The 22,320-nt window shown below is 35.3% G+C and overlaps 1 protein-coding gene across 1 annotated transcript in view; it reads right to left on the bottom strand.

The window, feature by feature from the left end:
• Positions 1-22,320, bottom strand: part of LOC123674047 — a 226,372-nt gene that overhangs the window by 68,882 nt on the left and 135,170 nt on the right. Inside the window, exon 6 of the mRNA XM_045608871.1 lies at positions 15,703-15,803. Coding sequence (XP_045464827.1) covers positions 15,703-15,803 — 101 coding nt within the window. The remainder of the gene's footprint in view (positions 1-15,702; positions 15,804-22,320) is intronic.

Raw genomic sequence — 22,320 nt, 5'->3', positions numbered from 1 at the left:
GGAACAACGGCAATCTCATTTTGGCCCATTCGACGAATCTACGCCTTACTATTCTATTTAAGATAAATTGCCAAACCAAACTAAGAATAAATCACTCGACAGCTGTTAAATCGGTCGCCATCTTGAACAGTAATGCCAACTTAAAGTTATATACCTCGAAAAAAACACCCTTTAGATCTAACTCTAATGAACAACCTTCTTATCCGAAGTGTTCATTTCTGCGCAACAGTTTTATAAATGACTCGTACCTGTTATGAATATTCGCAGCTGAATCAACACGCACGCATTAAACCCTCTAAGGACGCACATACTAACAATATAGGACCGCTAAACCCCCAGCTTTTCTCAAGTTGATTCAGATTCAGCGCCCTTACTCTCGATTTCACGCTTGGAGATGAAAAAGAATAAAGCCAGTTGTTTTATTGTTGCATTAAAGTGAGTTGAGGGTTTTACGAGTCTCTTTAGATCTGGAAGGAGTTTCTTTTTCGGTTTTTCTCCACTTACTCAGAAATTTCTGGGGAATAAACATTTTCTGCGCTAATACCTTCCGGACTGTTTTATGATTTCAACGTGTCTTGGGGGTTGGATGAATATTTGAAATATGGGGATTGGTTTCGAAGGTAACAAAGGTTGAAGTATCGGAAAATTCCCAGAGTGCATGTGCTTCAGAATTATTCAAACCAAATTCTGTTTGCAAAAGGCAGTGGCAACCCCATTGCAACGAGGACACTTCAATCAGCAAGATTGAAACTTGACCTATAATTATTATTATTTCACTGAATCGGGATAGTTACGGCTTTGTTAGCCTGCCGGGAACTACGACCAAGTTGATCTTTTGTTCTTAACCCTATCTATTCATACAAACCTAAGGAGGCTGTCGATGCTGTTAGTGAAACCACCAACATCCTTAAGAGCTTTGGCTATTACTTCGTGAGTATCCAGAACTAACTTTCCCATGTGAGTGGTTCTTAGGCCAGTCAGCCTCAGACATTTGCACACTATGTGTTCGGCTGTTTCTACTTCCATTCCACAGAGTCTGCAGATCTCATCTGCTGACTTACCCATGCGGTACAAAAGGTATTTGCACCTGTCAGCCCACCATAACCCTAAGCTCAGCTCGTGGTAGTTTTAGGAACTTTCTGGTATAGCTCGGTGAAAGCACCACAAATTTCATTGCCTGAGCAAGATCCGGAGTATTCCTTCAGAGGGATTTCCTATTGTCCCTCTCCCATTGTTGGACCATTGTCTTGTATTGGTTTTTTCCAAACCCACAGAAGGTCTCAGAACCAAAAGATGTCAATCTTGATGCCTTTTTTGCCAGTTCATCGACTTTTCCACTTTCTTAAATAGTACAATGCACCGGTACTAATATTGTAGTTACTTTATTGCCTCTTGCCAGTTGCTTTATGGTATTAAGGCAGTCCCATGTCAGTAAAGACCCCTGGCTATATGATTTCAGGGACCTCAGTGTGACCTGGCTGTCCGTCGAGTGAAATATCGTATCACTGATATGTTTTCATTTCCGCGCGCTTCATGTCAAATTTGATAGTTCATGTTGGGAAAACGATACATGCTCTCTCTATTTATGTTTATTACTCTGAGGAAATAACGGGAGTATCACGTATGAGCATACTCAACGCAATCCTTTCATCTTTGAAAGATGCATTTCAAATGGGACCATCTACAACTCAAAAAGAATAATCACACCAAATTTCATTAATATCTGATAAGATTTGTAGAAATTGAGGGTGTTATGAGGATGTACGGACACACAGACCGACAGTCAGGCCGATATATAAGTAAACAAAGTTGTTCAGGATGATCTGAAGGGCATTTTGAAGGAGTTCATAAATCGGAGACTCAAAAAATTTTCATCCAAAAAGATTCGGAAGCAATAATAAGCCATATTGCAAAATCTGCAGTATTTTTATACAAACTGTTCAAGTTTCTTCTTGAGTTAATCCTCAACGTAATTCTGTGGAAATCTGGTGATCCGTACTTAGCTCTTTCAATTCCATTCCCTACCTTATAGCCACTTTGTACCTAATGCATTAATTAATGTAATTCTGTCTCCTGCAGATAACACAGAGGACAGAAAATAATTTTCTTCTTTGCTTGTTCAAATTTCATCTTATAATGGAATTTGGTCGAAGTAATTCCGGCATGAATATTCAGAGAGGAAAATATTGAGTTTTTCAGAGTTGAATTTTTCGTTGAGTCATCTTTTATTCAAATCTCTCTCTCGAGGAAAAATTGAGGAATCTGACGAATAGGTATTTTTTCGAACGTTAGAGGAATTTTCAGCGTTTTTCCGATTTGCTACGGGATAGAGCATGATGCAGTTATAATCACTATCAATTTGTATAAAATGACGATGGTTAATAATGTCCCCAGAATTATTTTTATTATTTGTATTACTGAAATAAATGAACAACCCACATTTTTTCAGGTCAAATGTAAATCCTCATTATAATGAAAGAAATTAAGAGATGCATAATGTGTACGAGGTGATAAACATATTCCTTAAAATTTTACCAAATGAGAAGAACTAGCATTTCAACCAATGGGTTTCACATGAATTATCTAATTCTTCTCACTCTACGAATGTCAATATGAATCTGTTCTTGATCGTTTAAAAATAAAGAATGAAATTGTAAACGTTACAGTATGATTCATTATTTCCTTCCTTATTTTCTAAAACACTTGAAAATTAGAGCACTACCGTGAACTGAGAAGCCTGGGTGTCCAACTTTCTAACGGAAGGACCTAGAAACTTTAAATTTTCACAGTACGTTCAGATCTTGCATGCTGCAGTCGAGTTTGTTGATGCTTATAATCCGACAAAGGGTTCCGTAAATATAAACATTCTAAATTATCATTTCAGAACTACATTTTCCATCCAGATGGAAAATTGGACGTAAATTGTATATTTCAAGCTTCGGGCATAATTTCTTATTGATCGCGTAACCAGAACCATAGAAAAATTTAAAAGAATATCGAATTTCTATGGCCACATAACCGTCGGAGTTGAGAATTTTGGCATACATAAATATAAAACAACAATTTTAAAGCTACGTGCAAATTTTCAAACTGATAACATAATCAAAACAATAGAAAACTTGATATTAACCGATTCAGCGATAGATTGTTTTTTTTTTAAATTGGACAACGTACTCGATTACAATTATACAATAGACCCAAAATGAATTGAATTTCGAAATGAATAAAAAAATATGTATCTGTAAGGTGTCCCATTTCAAGAATGAAGTGAAGAAATCATTGTCATTGAAACGGATAACATTTTAGTAAAACCGCTAACAAGATGTTTTTCGGAAAACCTGAGGCTAAATGAAACTGTATTGAAAACTATAGGGTGTCCCATTTAAAAACACAAACTTTCCTCTATAGGTATTTCTAAAAACGTAATTTATTTCTATGACTTGTTAGCAGTATCATTTGAACCATAAAAATTACTGAAAAAAACGTTTTGGTATTTTTCGAATATCTTGAAGATAAACCAAGCGAAATAATTTTCATTTTTCAGAAACACCCTGTAACTTGAGAACGAATCAAGATATGTATCAATGGTCTGCTTTCTGATATCTTATTGATTCAAGAAAAGAGATCAAGGGTCCTTGAAGATTATTTTCTTTTGGTCTTATAGTTTTCGAAATGTTTTCAATGGACATCGATTTTAGGACACCCTTCACACTTACTGCTAAATTGAGCAATAATAAGTCCAATGGTTTCAAAGTACTTGCCACAAATTATTATTGATTAATTTTTTAATGAAACATTTCATCAAGCTGATTTATGTTTAAACTTCATAATTTTAGCTAAGAAATCTAGGGTTGAAATGTTTCCACTAATACATGAAACACCTTGTTATGTTTCCACCAAATTTCGATATACAGGGTTAAAATTATTTAGAGGGGCACTACAGGGATTTCGAAAACCGTTAGAAATACAGGGTGGTTCAAATCACAAAAACAATTTCTACAGACATTGCCAGTTGTACGATAAGTAGAGTGTAGGTATCTGCATGATTATGTAATTGATAGGACGTTACTTATCGAATAGGATTAAGGTGTTTACAAAAATTAAGTGATTTTTGACAATTCTGGCACCAGCCTACTATTTAAACAAACGAAAAAAAAATGAAAAGGAAGTTCAAATTTGCGTAGCTACATTCGATATTTTTGTTGAGTGTGATACATTGTTGAATTCGTATTTTTTTTCCTTATCGCCTCATAAGGAAAGCCAATATGGCTTCCATAAGAAAAAAATTGACTATCGCATCTCTGAAACAATGGAAAACAGTTAAAATCTGAAGACACCATTAGAATCTCTATGTTGGATAATGGTTACAAACCGAATTTCGTGAAGTTATCTCTGAAAACAAATGAGTTATACAGAAAAAAAGAAAATCTCGATTTTTAGTTTTTTCGAGATATCTCGGGAACATTGGAAACATTTTAGATATGTTCACACCAACACACTCATCCCTAATTTAAGCCACTCAATATTTCTAACGGTTTTCGATATCCCTGTAGTGCCTCTCTTATTAGTTCTAACCCTGTATTTTAATATTTTTTATATTGCTCCTATTGATCATCAAAATATCATTTCCTTCGAAAAATTCTTTCCCGGCAAATTTCGAATAACTTTTCGATTATTCATCCAAGAATTTCAACCCATCAAAACAGATTACCATCTTGCCCACTGAAAGAATCCAATTGCGAAGGACCAAGCGTCCTATCGAAAATTCGATGCGTTTATGGCGACCCGGACTATTATGGTGTCCCAGAATCGTAAATACACCTTGCTAGCGAGACCGACGCCTCGCGTCCCTACTCCTGCCGACGCGCCAACGGCCTCTGGCTTTTTTCGGAGACGCCACGCGACTGCGTCCGGACGCCGAGCGCTCCATGTATGGACGGTGGGCTTTCTTCCGAAAACATTGCCTCGCACGCCGACGCCTGGCGTCGCGAAAGGATGCACGCGAGATTCTGGACGTCGGAATTGATGTGAACTCTTCATTTTCCGTTTTGTTCAGCTCGTTTTGCGAGTGGAACGTAAAGTAGCGTTTACCTGAACGCGGTTTTGTTCTTTTTTTACTGGTTGTTTTTTCAGACGTTTTTCGAAGAGTTGGCGATTTTCATGATTGGTTTTCTGCAAGGGTTTTCCTTGTTGGAAGTGTATCGGACTGTTAATTTTTCGGTATTTGTTAGAGTTTGAATATGGATTTGGTGCTACAAAATTATTGTGATTTTTTTAATGAATTTCTTGAATGCACTAGTGAGCATTGTTACCATTATAAACAGAGTGTTCCTAATTTGCAGGTACAGGGTGTTTCACGAAAGCGGATAACAGGAATTTTGTGGCTTATTCTTTGAGCAATATTGAAAAGTGACCCATCACAATGATAGTATTTTCCACGGGCTATTCAAATATGTTATTGCAAAACCATCGAAACAAGGCATGGAAAGTTATTAAGGAAAGAACATGTTTCCAAAAATATATTTCTTGCAAATTCGACTGGTTTTCGATATAAGAAGGTCTAGGGACAATTTTTCACCAATTGTTTCATCATTTGAACTTCCGGTTACCTAGGAAACAGAAGATTTTTTCTTGCAAAAAAGATTTCATAATATTTTTCCATATTTTCTGAATGCTCAATCGATTCTGAATCCGAATATGTAAATAAAGTGGTAGTTTTATATTTATTTCTAGCAATTCTATTCAAAATCAACCCGAGGAAATTCATATTTCATATTCGGAAAATATATCCATGCGTCTGTGTTTCAATAAATATTTGATTGTCAAATTTTTTACGTTTTCATTCTCGATTATAATGAAAGGTAAAATATAAAGCTATTATTATAATCTCTTTCCTTTTTTTTCTTTAATCACAATAGCGGCATCTATTTCAATCGAGAATGAAAACTTCAAAATTTGAGAATCATATATTTATCGAACCATAGACAACATTAGTCAGGTTGTTTTTGAATGGTATAGCTTGAAATGAATATAAAGCTACCACTTTATTCACATATTCGGATTCAAAATCGATTGAGCATTCAAACAATATGAAAAAATATTATGAAGTATATTTTGCAGAAAAAAAATTCCATTTTCTTGAAAACCGAAAATTCAAATGAAGAAACAATTGGTGAGACATTGTCTCTAGAAAAAAAAATTTTTTTTTGAAAAATGGTTTTTCCTCAATAAATTTCCATGCCTTGGTTTGATATTTTTCCATTAACATATTTGGATAGCCTGTGGAAAATAATATCTTATTGATGTGTCACTTTTCAATTTTGCTCGAAGAATAAGCCACAAAATCTAATGAGTCGCTTACGTGAAACACCCTGTACGAACAAAAATTACAGATTCTTAGGATCATACATATCATACAGGGTGTTGAGGTTTGATTTCTTCTTCAATACTCATAGCAGGCTGTGATATGCCGATTTTGAAGGCAAATCTACGAGGTGTTATTTTTTATGGAACAATGCCTGATTCTATCCTCCAGAACTTTTTTTTTCTGTTGGACCACTGGTAGTTTAGAAAATGTAAAAAGAAACTTTGGTCTAGGACTACACTATTTGGTTTCTTGTAGTTTTTTTATATCTGCTACCGATTTCTAGAGAAAAATTTTAAACCATTCCTCAGGAATATCCAAATTAATATAAGGAACTTGTAAGTGAGCTGTGAGGAATAAATTGATTTTATCTTTTGTTACTTATTTACCCAATCTGAAGCGAAGATTAATGATGATAAGATAAATTGGTATGATCATCACAAAAAAGTAGAGCTACAAGAAGCAGCCTGTTTATAGAACTTCTTTTCCTAAAATTATCCATGGAATCTCTTTTTTTCCTTTGTAGCTCCAAATTAGGAACACCCTGTATTTCGATCGACGCTTCGACTTATTTTTGTTCAATATTGCGACAGTCATTAAAATCGGTATTCTTATCACGAAAATATTTGGAATTTCTTTTCCAATATTCATCTCAAATTTGAAATTATTCCCCATTGTATGCGGTCAACATGAAATTTTTTTACGAGGAATTTTTGTTTTTTTTCGATACTCTGCTTGAATTTTTGTCGTTGTGACGACGCTTCCCACAAAAATTATAGTAAGGAATCATGTATTTTTATAATACCGGGTGGTTTGTTCGAGTTAAATCAGTCAAAAATCTCAAAAAAAAACAAGTTACGGAAAAATGTTTTGAATAAAATGTCTACTTATGCCACTTTTCATTTTTTCACGATTTGTCACAGATGACTCTACAATCAACCTCCAATACAGTTTTTCGATTCAAACTACGCACAAACATACAAAAATTAATCTACGATACATAAAACTTTTTCATGTCGGTAGAAATCAACTATTCATAAGCTAAACATCACCGAATGCTGTTAACTCAGGGCCGAAAAGCTGGATATCGAATTCCACTTAATATTCGTATATTTTCTTTTTACATCCCATTATTTTACTTTGGAGGCAGAGCACATTTGGTGTTCCGAATCGCCGGCTTATTGACAGCCAGCGGATCAATGAAAATATATAACTTCCGAATGTAAACATTTCCGGGCGATTTTCTTCTGAATATTCAGTGTTTGATTTACGTTCAGGATCGAATGATTGTCGCTGTTCTCTATGGGAATTGATATTCCGAATCGAAATAGAATTTCATTTTTGCGTTTTTTCTCTGAACAGATCGCTCTAACATTCCAAACGAATTGAAGACCAGTAACAGGCCAATTGAAAAGTCCCCGGTCTACCATAATAAAACACATTTTTTGGCAAGATTATTATTCAACATATTCGAGAGCGATACAGTGATTATAGCGATCTTCCAGCTTTTCGATACCATTTTTGCAGTACGATTTGACTTTCGCTTCAAAATATGCCTCACTTTCGGCGATTACTTCTTCATTGGCGCTATATTTCTTTCCAGCGAGCATCCTTTTGAGATCTGAGAACAGGAAAAAGTCGCTGGGAACAAGATCTGGCTAATACGGTGGATGCAGAAGCAATTCTATGCCCAATTCATGCAATTTTGCCATTGTTTTAATTGATTTGTGATACGGCGCATTGTCTTGATGAAACAGCACCTATTTTTTCTTCAGATAAGGCTGTTTTTTAACGATTTCATCGTTTAAACGATCCAATAACGCTATATAATAATCGATGTTGATGGTCTGGCCCTTTTGAAGGTAATCAATGAATATTGATACCTTGCGCATCCCAGAATACTGATGCCATAACCTTGCCAGCTGACTGTTGTGTTTTTCAACGCTTTGGATTCGGTTCATCGTGTGCAGTACGCTCAGCTGACTCCGGAGTGGAATGATGAAGTCATGTTTCATCCATTGTAACATATAGACGTAAAAACTCAGGTTGATTGCACTCAAACAGATTCAAACACTGTTCGGAATCGTTAACATGTTGTTGCTTTTGATCGATTGTGAGCTCGCGCGGCACCCATTTTGCACACAGCTTTCTCATTTACAAATATCCGTGAATGGTAATGTACATGTTCAGATGATATCTTTACAATGTCTGCTATCTCGATCAACATCGATTCCACGATCCAATAACGCTTTATAATAATCGCTGTTGATGGTCTGGCCTTTTTGAAGGTAATCAATGAATATTGATACCTTGCGCATCCCAGAATACTGATGCCATAACTTTGCCAGTTGACTGTTGTGTTTTTCCTCGCTTTGGATTCGGTTTATCGTGTGTAGTCCACTCAGCTGACTGTCGATTGGACTCCGGAGGGAAATGATGAAACCATGTTTCATCCATTGTCACATATCGACGCAAAAATTCAGGTTTATTGCACTTAAACAGCTTCAAACACTGCTCAGAATCCTTAACTTGCTATTGATCCTTTGAGAGCTCGCGCGCACCCATTTCGCACACAGCTTTTTCATGTACAAATATTCGAAATTCAAAAAGGTGTCTTCGAAAAAAATTATTTTCTGCAGAAAAAAAAAAGTGTGAGTCCTCATCGCCACCATTTTTTTTTCATAAAATCCCATTAACGCATAAACCTTTGACTTTTCACCTATGGCATGGCATATTGCTGAAATTTTCATCAAAAAGGCTATCTAATGATGCAATAATATACTGGGTGTGCGATTTTAAATAAGGTAGTAGTAGTCTGTTTCCGGTATAACCAGAAGTTGTAGAAATATGAAAATATTTTAGGGGAAAGATCATTGTCTCGAACCCCAACATGCAAATTTTAAGCACTCCTAATAAGCCATCGCGGTGAATCACCCTATATAATGGGTGTTTTTTTCGAGGTATACAACTTTAAGTTGGCATTACTGTTCAAGATGGCGACCGATTTAACAGCTGTCAAGTGGTTTATTCTCAGTTTGGATTGGTAATTCATCATGAAGAGACTCACGCCTGAACAATGCTTGCAAATAGGGCAATTTCATTTCGAAAATAATGGTTCTGTGCGGAATACGTATCGCGCACTACATCCATTTTATTTTGTTTAGCGATGAAGCGCACTTTTGGTTGAATGGCTACGTCAACAAACAAAACTGCCGCATTTGGAGTGAAGCTAATCCTCAAGTGTATGTTGAAACACCGTTACATCCAGAAAAACTGACTGTTTGGTGCGCTTTATGGGCTGGTGGAGTCATTGGTCCGTACTTCTTCAAAAACGATGATGGCCAGAACGTTACAGGCAATGCTGATCGGTATAGAGCCATGATTACTAACTTTTTCATACCTGAATTGAACAACCATGATGTCCAGGAGCTGTGGTTCCAACAAGACGGCGCAACATGTCATACAGCTCGTGCCACAATCGATTTATTGAAAGACACGTTCGGTGATCGCCTAATTTTACGTTTTGGACCTGTGAATTGGCCTCCAAGATCTTGTGATTTAACACCGCTAGACACCTGTCTGTGGAGCAATGTAAAGTCAGTGGTCTATGCGGATAAGCCACAAACCATTGACCATTTGCAAGACAACACTCGCCGTGTTATGTTGGAAAAGTCATCGAAAATTGGACGTCCAGATTGGACTGCATCCGAGCCAGCCGTGGCGGTCATATGCCAGAAATCATATTTAAAATGTAATGCCACAAGATTATCTTGCGGATAAATAGAAGTCATGCCAATCGAATAATCCATCGTTGTTTCATTGCAATTTAAAGTTCTATAGCTCTAAAAAAACACCCTTTACTATATAGCAATGTGATATCCAAAGATTCAACTGGCACTTGACGAGCGCTCAAAAGCTCTTTACTCCACGTCAGCGCTTTCCTGATTTTATTTTGAAGTAATATGTTATGTGTGGTTTTTTGAATTGGATCATAGACTGTTCAAAAAATTTCAGATTTGGATAAACCGTGTATGTTGCGTATATATAAGTTAGAAGTTAGTCGTTGAAGTTATTCATTTTCGATAAAGAAAGTCAAGCTAAATTCATTCATTCAGGTTGATAAAATAAACTGACCCTCTGTTTGCTGAATTCGTGACAGAAAAAAAGTAAACAGCTCTGAAAATTCAATTCGCCATATATAGAACATTATATACCTAAATATCAGCTCCGTTGGCGCTCCGGGTATTATATCACAGAGAAAGGTCAAAAGGGAACAAGTTTCCTCTGGTAATAGATAGCCCGCGCTTTGAATATAACAGCCAGAGGCTTGAACGCACAGAAAGGAAAAGTTAGAGACGTGCGACTAAAGAAAGCATGAAAAACTTACTGAATATTGTTCTGTTCATGATTTTCAATTCTAATCCTGCGGGATTTCACTGATGGAGTGGAAACTCTTAAGCTTTTTAGATTTGAGTTTGCTTCGTTATACGCCACGTAATTTTTTGATACTGTTAAAAAGTTTCGTTTCTTATATCAGTGGTTAGAAAGTTCGGATTTTCGTTTAAATTCAGACCGAAAATCTCTGTTTCCTCTGAAATATGAACGAATTTAAGAAATTTTTCATTCAAAATATATCGTATTACTGAACTCCTTTGATAGTTCCTAGAGTTGGCACACAAGAACCGAACGTATAAACTTCAAATCAATGATTTTATTCGATAAATAGAAGTCGTATCATTTCATTAAAAATGAAATTATATGTTGGGAACATAGTAATGGAAATCACATTATGTTTAGAAAATCATCATATCCTTCAGTGTCCATTTCTAGTTTATTATTACCAAAATTATTCTAAATGGTTTTACCTTGCAAGGAAAATAAGCAGAACCGTATTTAGGTACTATTACGCCTGTGGAAATATATTAGACAGCGCCCCTTATTTCGAAGATTTTTTTCATCTATTTTATTTTGTTATAGTATTTTTTGTTCATAATTTGAGTCATATATTTTCGTTTTGCTGATCTTGTGGTTATTTCAGTACCAGTACGCAAATTCTAGGGAAGGCTATCAAGCTAGCAATATTTAAAATGTTTCCAGATTCTTCGGCATGGCTCGTTGCGAGGCGTATAAATCTAGGTGTGATCTTTCGAAGTTTATTGCCTGGTGCTTCAATATTTTTTCTTTTGATATTTTTGGGCGCCTCTGCAGACCTTGCGCCTGTGGCAAGTGCCATCTTTGCCAAGAACTAGATACGCCCCTTAAACAAGAGATGTTCTCTCAGCGCATCCACCATAATTGAGTAATTCATAAAAAAAGATTTTTATGGGATGCGCAAGGTATAATATTCATTGATTACCTTCAAAAGGGCCAGACCCTCAACAGCGATTATTATATAGCGTTATTCGATCATTTAAAGGATGAAATCGTTATAAAACGGCCCCATTTGAATAAAAAATGGTGCTGTTTCATCAAGACAAGGCGCCGTGTCACAAATCAATGAAAACAATGGCAAAATTGCATGAATTAGGATTCGAATTGCTTCTGCATCCACCGTATTCGCCAAATCTGACCCCCAGCGACTTTTTCCTGCTCTCAGACGTCAAAAGTATGCTCGCTGGAAAGGAATTTAGAATGAAGAAGTAATCGCCGAAACTGAGGCCTGTTTTGAAGCGAAAGACAAATCGTACTACAAAAATGGTATCGAAAAGTTGGAAGATCGTTATAATCGCTGTATCGCCCTCGAAGGAAACTATGTTGAATAATAAAATCGAATTTTGACAAAAAAATGTGTTTCACTATGGTAGACCAGGGACTTTTCAATTGGCTTGTTTTTCTGCTATACCTTACAGTCTCTGCTTGACGTCATCGATGACGTCACGACAAAGCTGCTGATAGTACATACTTGATAAGTATATGGAAATGTTTTACTATGAAAGACCGGGGACTTTTCAATCGGCCTCCTCAATATAAATACTAAAAAATCTAGCTAGAGTCTGAAGAAATTCACCGAAATATGTTAGAGATTTCAAATGAATGTCTTATGAACCTCTGTCCCAACAAAATATCCACAACAGAAACAATCCATTTCTATAAATATTTGCTTCTCCAACCCAACTACATCTAACGTAAATAATGCACAGACTTCGTCCCATTTATATTATGCTGATACAGTTCCTCCACTGGAGAAACAATCGTTCTTCCTATTCAAATTGAGCAAATTGGAGGAAATACACGTACGATATTCTCTTTGGAGAAGTGAAAGAGCCGGGGGGCCGAATGTGGAATAGGTTTTTATGTATGGAGTAAGGCAGGAGATCCATGTCCAAATCGGAATATATTGAATACGGCAGCACATAAATCAGAATCTACTCGCTTTGAATAAGGAAACAGATGTAGGACACGTGCAGGATCTATGGGATCCAGGATTTCACCTCATCAAAAGGTTTTGTGAGCAAACCTGATGCCCGTATGGAATTGAATGATATTCATAAGTTCTCTTATGATAGAAGAAGGTCAAGGATTTTCGTCGCATTTGTATCGACCGTTTTGTTTGCTTCATAGTATTTTTTCCTTCGAAAAAACAGTGTTTTATCAACAGACGAAACTCCTTTCAACCATAGAGTAATAAACATAGAGGGAGTGCACGCAATTTTTACATGTCCTCAACATGGCTAGATTACGTTGTCGGATTTTGATATATTTACAAATCCAGAATTTTACTATATCGTTATGAATGTATCTTTTATTGAATGAAATATATTTATTTGAGTGATTCCCTATTAAATATGCAAATTTGAATATTTGGAATCCGATATCTCTCCTAATTGTCGAATTTATAATAAGCAGAATATTCATTATTTTCTGTATCTACCTGCTGAAATCCATGGTTTGGCAACATTTGCTCTCCTGGTGTCATCGATTGTTTCACGTCGTTTGGCACGCTTGAAGTTTATTTTCTGAATTTCTGATATATTTAGGTATTTATTTCAATATATTTTGAGTTTATATGAAACGTTGGTTCACCATGGCACATAAGAAGTGAGTTCTTTGTGGAGAAACTCGTGAATTCAGTGAAATATTGTATCACTGATATTTTTTCGATTCCGCGCGCTTCATGTCAATTCGATAGTTCATGTTGGGGACAAAATTTGCTTGCTGAAAATGAAATATGCTCCCTCTATCTATGTTTATTACTCTGAGCTTTCAACTCTATATTCCGAAATTTTGGCACGCATTTTTTGAAGTGAAATCTGAAAACAGTTTTTATCTGTTAAAATTACTCGTTTTTGCTTGTTGGAACATAATCTGAACTTTCTTATGTTCTTCATCTCTTCGTATATTGTATGTATATTGTATGTATTGTTATAAAGGGGTTTTCAATGAGCGATATAATTTCGAATAGACCTCTATCCGGGCAGCTGTCACTTTTGAAGCTCTCATATTTTGACGTTTGACAAGTAATAACTACACCATTACTAAAAATGGAACGATACAGGCTTCAACAACGCAATGAAAGTTAAAATTGACTAGACATATGGTGAAAATTTTGCAGTCACAGTTTGCAAAACTCCTGGAACGTCGTGAAGCACCTTGTCGACCGGCAATTGTGAAATAAATCCACTTATTGGAAAAACCCTATTCTGGGACTAGTAGTGCATACAATTTTTTGAAACAGTGCTATATTGGCCTAGGGTTTCTGCAAATACTCAATTCGATAAGTCTATGAGATGCCAATTACTTTTTGTTGTCCAGTGTTCATCTAGTACCTAGTACATTTTCTGTGAAACGATTTTACTCTGAATCCAAATTACTGTTTACATATCTATTTGAGAGGTATACATATACGCAATCGTTCTAATCTGCTAACGGAACAGTGTGTTTTAACTAGTAAAATCTTAAAAGTAACCTGAGAAGATAGGATTTGATAGTTGAATTTGTATTGTTTATGAGAATATATAAATAAATACTCACTAATAGTTCAATTTATTGGTTCAACTCATTAATTGAAGTAATAAGAAAATATAAAAAATATATTAATATCATCTTGTTATTAAACCCTCACAAATAAAACAACAAAGAGAAAATAATAATTGGTTTCTTTTATATTTTTATTATTGTACGTGGGAAAAATTGAGCTAAGCCTAGCTTTACATATGAGTTGAAAATTGTTCACTGAAATTGTTAATCGTTTTCTGAACACGAATTGCTGTAAGTAGGTTTCATAATTAATTTTCGTTACCTACCCAAAGCTCAGTGGTTGTCAAATTTTTTCCCCAAAAGAAAGTTCATACTGAAAATTTAATAATAAACAGAAAACGTCTAGTTTCTCTTTTATTAATGATCCTGATTCAAAACAATATGGAAACCCATATTCTCTTCCACATGAAACTTTAGCCATTAATAATGCAATATCTTTTGTTTTAAACATTATATACATACAATCAAGGAAATGATACGAGATATCCTCATTTGATATCATTAATCTTCACAAACCTATTTCATTTATGTCTCTCTAGTCGCAGTTCCATAACTTTGGTTTATGAAAAATGGTAGTTTCTATTTGAGTGAAAGTTTCGGTAATGATTTTTTTCAACTTATCCTTTTTCATGCTAACAAAACTATAAATCATATAAAGCTCATGGCTTCGCATCATACTCTTCGGATGTACGAACATTCAATCTAATCAAATAATTTTTGGATCATCTCCAGTTTTTAACAGAAATGGGCCAGTTACGTATTTCATCCAAAAAAAGAGCAATTTCATTCCTTCGACGAAGTTTGTTCGAATTTGTTTACATTGTAGTCTGTAACGAGGGAAATTGGAAAAACAGAATTAGATTTATTCTTTACGTTTTTCAGACAGATTAAATTCCTTTGAATAGATATAATTTTCTGAGACAGTCAGTGCATTGAGACTTAAATTTTCTTCTTGGAAGAGAAAATTAATATTTTAATATTTATGAAGTGATCAGAAAACAAATATTTGAAAGTAAAGAATGTCAAAGAGCATGGAAAACGTAGTCTTAAAAATCTTACCTAATTTCTACGCTTAATTACCCCAAAGCCTATAGAGTTGGTTCAATAAAAAAAAATTTATTTATTCTTGTAGGAATTGAATCAAAAATATTTGAAGTTCTACTCGAAGAACTATTATTTTATTTAAGTTCCTAGGTAAAAATGAATACGTTATTTGAATTCAGGACATAAAACTGATATAGAATGAGCTCAAAAAACCTCGTCAGCAAAACAGGTGTTCCCCTGAGATAATTGATGTGAGTAAGAAGTAGTCTTATTTAAAATTTTGTACCATAGGCATAAACAGAAAAGTTAATACTCACTTGAATAAGAAAAAGGAAGACCGTCTGACCATCGGAAATCTCCCTCGTAGGTTTTATCTGAAGCACCAATCCAGTATGCGTTGTCATCACGGTAACCAGGACTGCAACAATGGATGACAATTATAATTCATTATATTATCTGCAGAAATATATGTCTATACAATGCAATCAATTCATTATGGGGCAATCGATTGGAGCTGCCACTAATGTTATCGTCAATATAACATGGCCACAGTTGACAAAGACTGCTAATGAATAATTCTGATTTGTTTTCGTTGTCTACCTACTAGCCAATGTACATCAATAGGATTGTTTAATGAAAATTGTTCGAATTCGTTTGAATTATATTCTTCAAATTGAAAAGAATGGGAAAAAAATGCAGTAGAAGCAAAATCTCGATGAAGAGTTTCCGCGGTCTGCACCAGGAAAATCAACCATCATTGATTGGTATGCTGAGTTTAAACATAGTGAAATGAGCACCGAAGGCGGTGAATGCAGTGGACGCCCAAATGAGGCTCTAACCGATGAAAAAATCAAAAAAATTCACAAAATGATTTTGAATGACCGTAAAGTGATGTTGACCGAGATAGCAGACATTGTAAAGATATCATCTGAACATGTAGATCATATTGTTCACGGATATCTATACATGAGAAAGCAGTGTGTAAAATGGTTGCCGCGCGAGCTCACAATCGATCGAAAGCAACAACGTGTTAATGATTCTGAACAGTGTTTGAATCTGTTTGCAATGAACCTGAATTTTTACGTCGATATGTGACAATGGATGAAACATGGCACCATCATTTCACTCCGGAGTCCAATCGACAGTCAGCTGAGTGTACTGCACATGATGAACCGAATCCAAAGCGAGGAAGAAAACAATAGTCAGCTGGCAAGGTTATGGCATCAGTATTCTGAGATGTGCAAGGTAAAATATTCATTGATTACCTCCAAAAGTTCAAGACCATCAACAGAGATTATTATTCAGCGTTATTGTATCATTTAAAGGATGAAATCATTAGAAAACGGCCCCATTTGAAGAAAAAAGGGGCTGTTTCATCAAGACAATGCGCTGTGTCACAAATCAATGAAAACAATGGTAAAATTGCATGAATTGTGCTTCGAATTGCTTTTGCATCCACCGTATTCGCCAGATCTGTTCCCCATCGACATTTTCCTGTTCGCAGGCCACAAAAGTATGCTTGCTGGAAAGAAATTTAGCGCCAATGAAGAAGTAATCGCCGAAACTGAGGCTTATTTTGAAGCGAAAGACAAATCGTACCACAAAAATGGTATCGAACAGTTGGAAGATCGCTATAATCGCTGTATCGCCCTCGAAGTCAACTATGTTGAATAATAACATCGAATTTTGCCAAAAAAAATGTGTTTTACTATGGTAGACCGGTAGACAATGCTGCAATGAGTTAACAGCACTGTTTTTAGTACTGTAATGAATTCAATACGATACTGAAATAGAGAAATAATTTAACACTACCAACAATGAAAAAATAATTTACAAATAATGGGTATAATCATAATTTCGATACAAGATTTAGAAACGACCTCAGAATACCTGCGCATCGAATCTCGAAAACACATAACTCTTTCCTCGTGATGTCTTTAAAAATTTATAATAAGATACCAGCCGATATACGACATATCTCGGATCTCGTTCGTTTCAGGAGAAAACTCAGTGAACTTATTGTCAGTCAATCCTATTACAACTTAGAAGAATATTTTGGAGAGAAAAAGTTTGATCTGAAAGTTTTGATTTTTAAAATGTTTTTTTTTTGTGAACTAGGTACATGTTACTTTTTTCTTTTTGTTATGACTTTTTCTATACCTTGTTGGTCGATGGAAAATAAAGAGATTCTATTCTATTCTATTCTAATGGCGAGTGATACAGAAAAAAATTTGATGACGTTTGTTCAGGCGAAAGCACATCATTGGTCCTAATTAATCATGCGTACGCACCTTTAATTATCTGTGTCTGAAATCAGGCGGAATTAGTTGGTCAATAACCAGCGCTTAAGGGCTCATCCGTTCGTTACATTGAACTTCAATACCGTTATCTACACGGTAGTTGAATTCGGTGTTCTCGATTAGATATAGGTTAGGGACCGGAGAGGGAGGGGAGGATGATAAAGGACACCAATTTCACAGGCTCGAGGATGTGATAGTGGGTGACGTAGATTTAAGAGCGCGGTAAAGTTAACATTTGTTTTGTCTGATCAGTTTGGAGTGAACGCAACTCCCTAAAAGTTTGGACGATAGTGGACGATACTTTGTACAGTGATGTACTGCAATTGAATCTCTATACATGTTTGCCATTGTTTGGCAGATGCAGTACAAACTTTTTGTGTGCATTGGAAGTTAAATATCCGGTTAAGAATATAGGAAACCTTGTTTCGGCACGTGTACAATCTTTAAATTTTAAAATCAGACTTTCTGTCATTCGAATGAAATATAATTATAATAAGAAAGTTCATTCAGAATATTACATAAATAAACTCTATGATACTGTAGAGTTAAGTTTAAAATATTAATATATGGCTGTAGCGGTAAGTGGTGGTCAAAATAAATAGATCGTAGATGTCAAACAATGAGCTTATGTATTTGTAAATATAACATCATCGAAATATTAGTCGATTTGTGTCTGCATCATAAAGTTATTCTCGATTAAACATGTCAGCTTACGAGCCGAATTTTCGTCATTTGCGGGAGGTTTTAATTTTCTGCTTCCATATGAAGAAATCTGCGGCTAAGGTTCATCGAATGCTGTCAAATACCTATGATGAGCCAGCTATTAGTGAAAGAACGTGCCGATAGTGGTTTCATCGCTTCAAGAACGGTGATTTCGACGTTGTAAACCAGCATGGCGGTGGAAGAGAGAAGGTTTTCGAAGATGCAGAATTGTAGGAATTACTTGATCAAGAGTCGTGTCAAATGCAACAAGAATTAGCAGGATCATTGGGAGTGACGCAACAAGCCATTTCAAAATGCCTGAACGTCATGGGAATGATTCAGAAACAAGGAAATTGGGTGTCGTATATGAGTTGAAGCCGAGAGATGTTGAACGGCGTTTGTTTGCTTGTGAACAGCTGCTTGCAAAGCAAAAACGGAAGGGATTTCAGCAAAGCATTGTGACTTTAGACGAAAAATGGATTCATTACGATAATCCCGAGCGTAAAAAAACATGAAGATATTCCGGCCATGCTTCCACGTCGACAGCCAAACCGAATATTCACTGTCTCACTACACACTTCATAAATATGTTGAAAAAGACAGGCGCATTCGCCATTCTGTTACCCGACTTCTACCACTTGAGGAAACTAAATTTTCCCAGTTCAATTTTTTCGAAATATCTCAGCTAATGAGTGATAATCAAAGCCTTGTTTGAAAAGAATGTGGGAATAATTCGTAAAAAAGTTTGAGGAAAATATTTGAGTGATTCGCTTAGCTCCAAATTACTTCGGCACACTAATTATGAAGAGATTCCAGACGAATCAAGAAAATATATAAAAATAATGTGTTTGTTATGATGAAATATTTCTTGATTTTTGAAAAATGAATATGTTCATAAATCATGAATTTTATTTATTTGAATTAGAGGAACTTTCGTATCAAATTTGCAGCTTCATTGAATTAGTGAACCAAAATCCTCCAACAATGTCAACCCTCAATGGCATTCGAGAAAATCTGACGTTTTTACAAAGGAAAGTCAACCCACATTAATATTGATAAAAATTTCGAGGACTTCTCATTCTCTCGTATTTTCCTTCAATATTTTATCAGAAGAATCGTAAACTCCGGCAACTAGAGCATGAATAATTACAGTTTTAATGTAAGCGGAAGAAATAAACACAGAAGGAGGTAGAAATAAACAGAATATTCAGAAATGTTTCAGTCCCATTTTTCATGCTTAATTAATAGTGGAATAAGGATTGATATAATAACCGGCTGCATTCAAACTATTTACTCTGACGAGGATTGAGTTCACTCGACTGAAGAGAATCATAAATTTTTCTTTATTTACCATCTTGAAACTGATATAGATCCTCCGGAAATGCAGTTGTAGATGATCATTTATACGAATATTTCTATTGTGGTTATCAGATATTCGCCAGGCGTTCTAATCATTACTCTTCAATCTTATTTATGTTAAACAGAAATCCACAGCTATCCACGAATCGATCAAATTTTTTACTTCTTCATAAGATTGGATGTGCTGGTCAGCCAGGCCGAGTGCCATTGACCAAGACAAGTGATAGTCCGAGGATAGGACTTCTAATTTCAACGTTTCCAAGTTTGTATTGACCAATTTGGCAACATGGGGTCGAGCATTGTCATGCTGTGAAATCACTTTATCGTGTCTATCGATGTATTGGCGTTTGTCTTTCAATGCTCGGCTCGAACGCATTAATTGCGTTCGATAAAAATCGCTTGTGATTGTTTCAGTCGGTTTTTATCAACTCATAATACACTACGCTCAGCTGGTCCTACCAAGGACTGAGCATGAATATTCGATTTGACCGTCGACGTGGAAGTATTACCGGGATATCCCCATGATTCTCGTCTTTTGGGATTATCGTAATGAACCCGTTTTTTCGAGCGTTTTTCGTCTACAGAATGCAATGCAGAAATCCCTTCCGTCTTTGTCCTTGGAAGCAGCTGTTCACAAGCAAACAAACTCCGTTCAAATTCTCTCGGCTTCAACTCGTACGGCAGCCAATTTCTTTGTTTCTGAATATTTTCCATGACTTTCAGACGTTTTGAAATGGCTTGTCACTTCCAATGATCCTGTCAATTTTTGTTGCATTTGACACAAATCTTGATCAAGTAATGCCTCCAATTCTGCATCTTCGAAAAACCTTCTCTCTTCCACCACCATGCTACAACGTCAAAATCATACTTCCATACTTCGACGTCAAAATCACCGTTCTTGAAGCTTTGATACCACTCTCGGCACGTTCTTTCATAATGGCGGCTTCATCATTGGTATTTGAGAGCATTCGATGAGCCTCAGCCGTAGATTCATTCAAATTAATGCAGAAAATTAAAACCTCCTGCAAATGACGAGAATTTGGCTCTTAAGCTGACATGTTTAATCGAAAACAACTTTATGATGCAGACACAATTCGACTAATATTTCGATGGAGTTATTGTTAAAAATACCTTAGCTCATCATATGACATCTACGGTCTATTTATTTCGACTACCATTTTTCGCTACTACCATCTGTTGCAAAACAGCAAAAATCATCTTGAATTTGTTGCCGAATAAATAAAAAAAATGTGAGTGCGGTCACTAACGTTTCATGAATTATTAACAAGAAAAAATGACATCTTCCTGATCAGGATGTGTATAGATAACATTATTGTCAAATTAATAAATTAATGAAAGTAAAAATCAGTACAAAAAAAATTATTGATATCTCAGAATATTCAATATACGTGCTTTTTTGAAACTCCAAAATGATGAATATAAACTGAAGGACTTAAAAATTTGAAGTTAAGTCATTTTATACTCAACCGCCCGATCACATATACTTAAAGGTTAGGTAAGAATTTTAGAGGTAGAAGTAATTATTATATATAATAATAATGAATTAATTAATTCAATGGTTATTTATAGAGCTGTTATCCCATTCTATCAATGAAACACTGATTGAATACTCATATGGGGATCCGTTATTCCTTTTCTTGAAGTGATTCAATCATTCAATATTCGCGCATTCGCCATTTTGTTAAGATTATTCACAAACAACTACATAAAAATGTTCCTATTTCGGAAATGAATTTTTTCCAATGTATTTATTTCTGAATTGAATGAAATACACCTTATTTATTTTTCATTATATCATCCAAACGTTCGAACTGTGACAGCTCGTTTACTCGATCCAAAAATATAAAAAACTATTTTTTTTCACGGAAATACTTACTTCTCATTATGTTTTTATGATGTCATTGACATCAATATATCAGATACTTATTCATTTTTCAAGCGACATAAAAAATTAAACTCAATAAGCTTTGCACGTCATCGGTCAATCTGCGAAGTTTTAGAGTTTTGTGGAGTATTAAAAGTTGGAATTGCTTTGGAATCGACGATATAAAACTTGCAGTCCTGGAGAGGGTATTTGTACAACAGTAAATTCCAGGAAATGTATTGAAAAGGAGAGATTGGCTCCTTCAACTTCATTCGAGGAATTGGTTGCAACGAAAATTAAATTCCTAGCCAGGAATTAGAATTATTGTATTCGATATAGAAATCTATTATACGTGCACCATTCGAATGTAGTAGCAACTACATTCGTTTCAGAAGTTGGATTGGGTTATTAAATAAGGATGTTTAGGTCATATTTCATATGAATTTTAGAGAAACAGCTTTTCACTATAGGTGATTCTCCATGTCATGTCTCGATTTTTATAATAATTTGCTTTTTACTTTTATTGTGATTATTCTTATGTTAACATGTCCTATACATTATAATATGTCTTAAAGGACTAATAATGATTGAATTGAATTGATATAGAATAATAGGTTGGGATAATACCATATAATAACTGACAAAGAAACTGTTACACCTAGAAGGAGCAGTTTATATTTAATTTTTTT

The sequence above is a fragment of the Harmonia axyridis genome, chromosome 2 (genome assembly GCF_914767665.1).
Source record: "Harmonia axyridis chromosome 2, icHarAxyr1.1, whole genome shotgun sequence".
NCBI lineage: Eukaryota > Metazoa > Arthropoda > Insecta > Coleoptera > Coccinellidae > Harmonia > Harmonia axyridis.
Note: the sequence above shows the minus strand (reverse complement) of the source record. Positions and strands in the feature narration are given on the sequence as shown.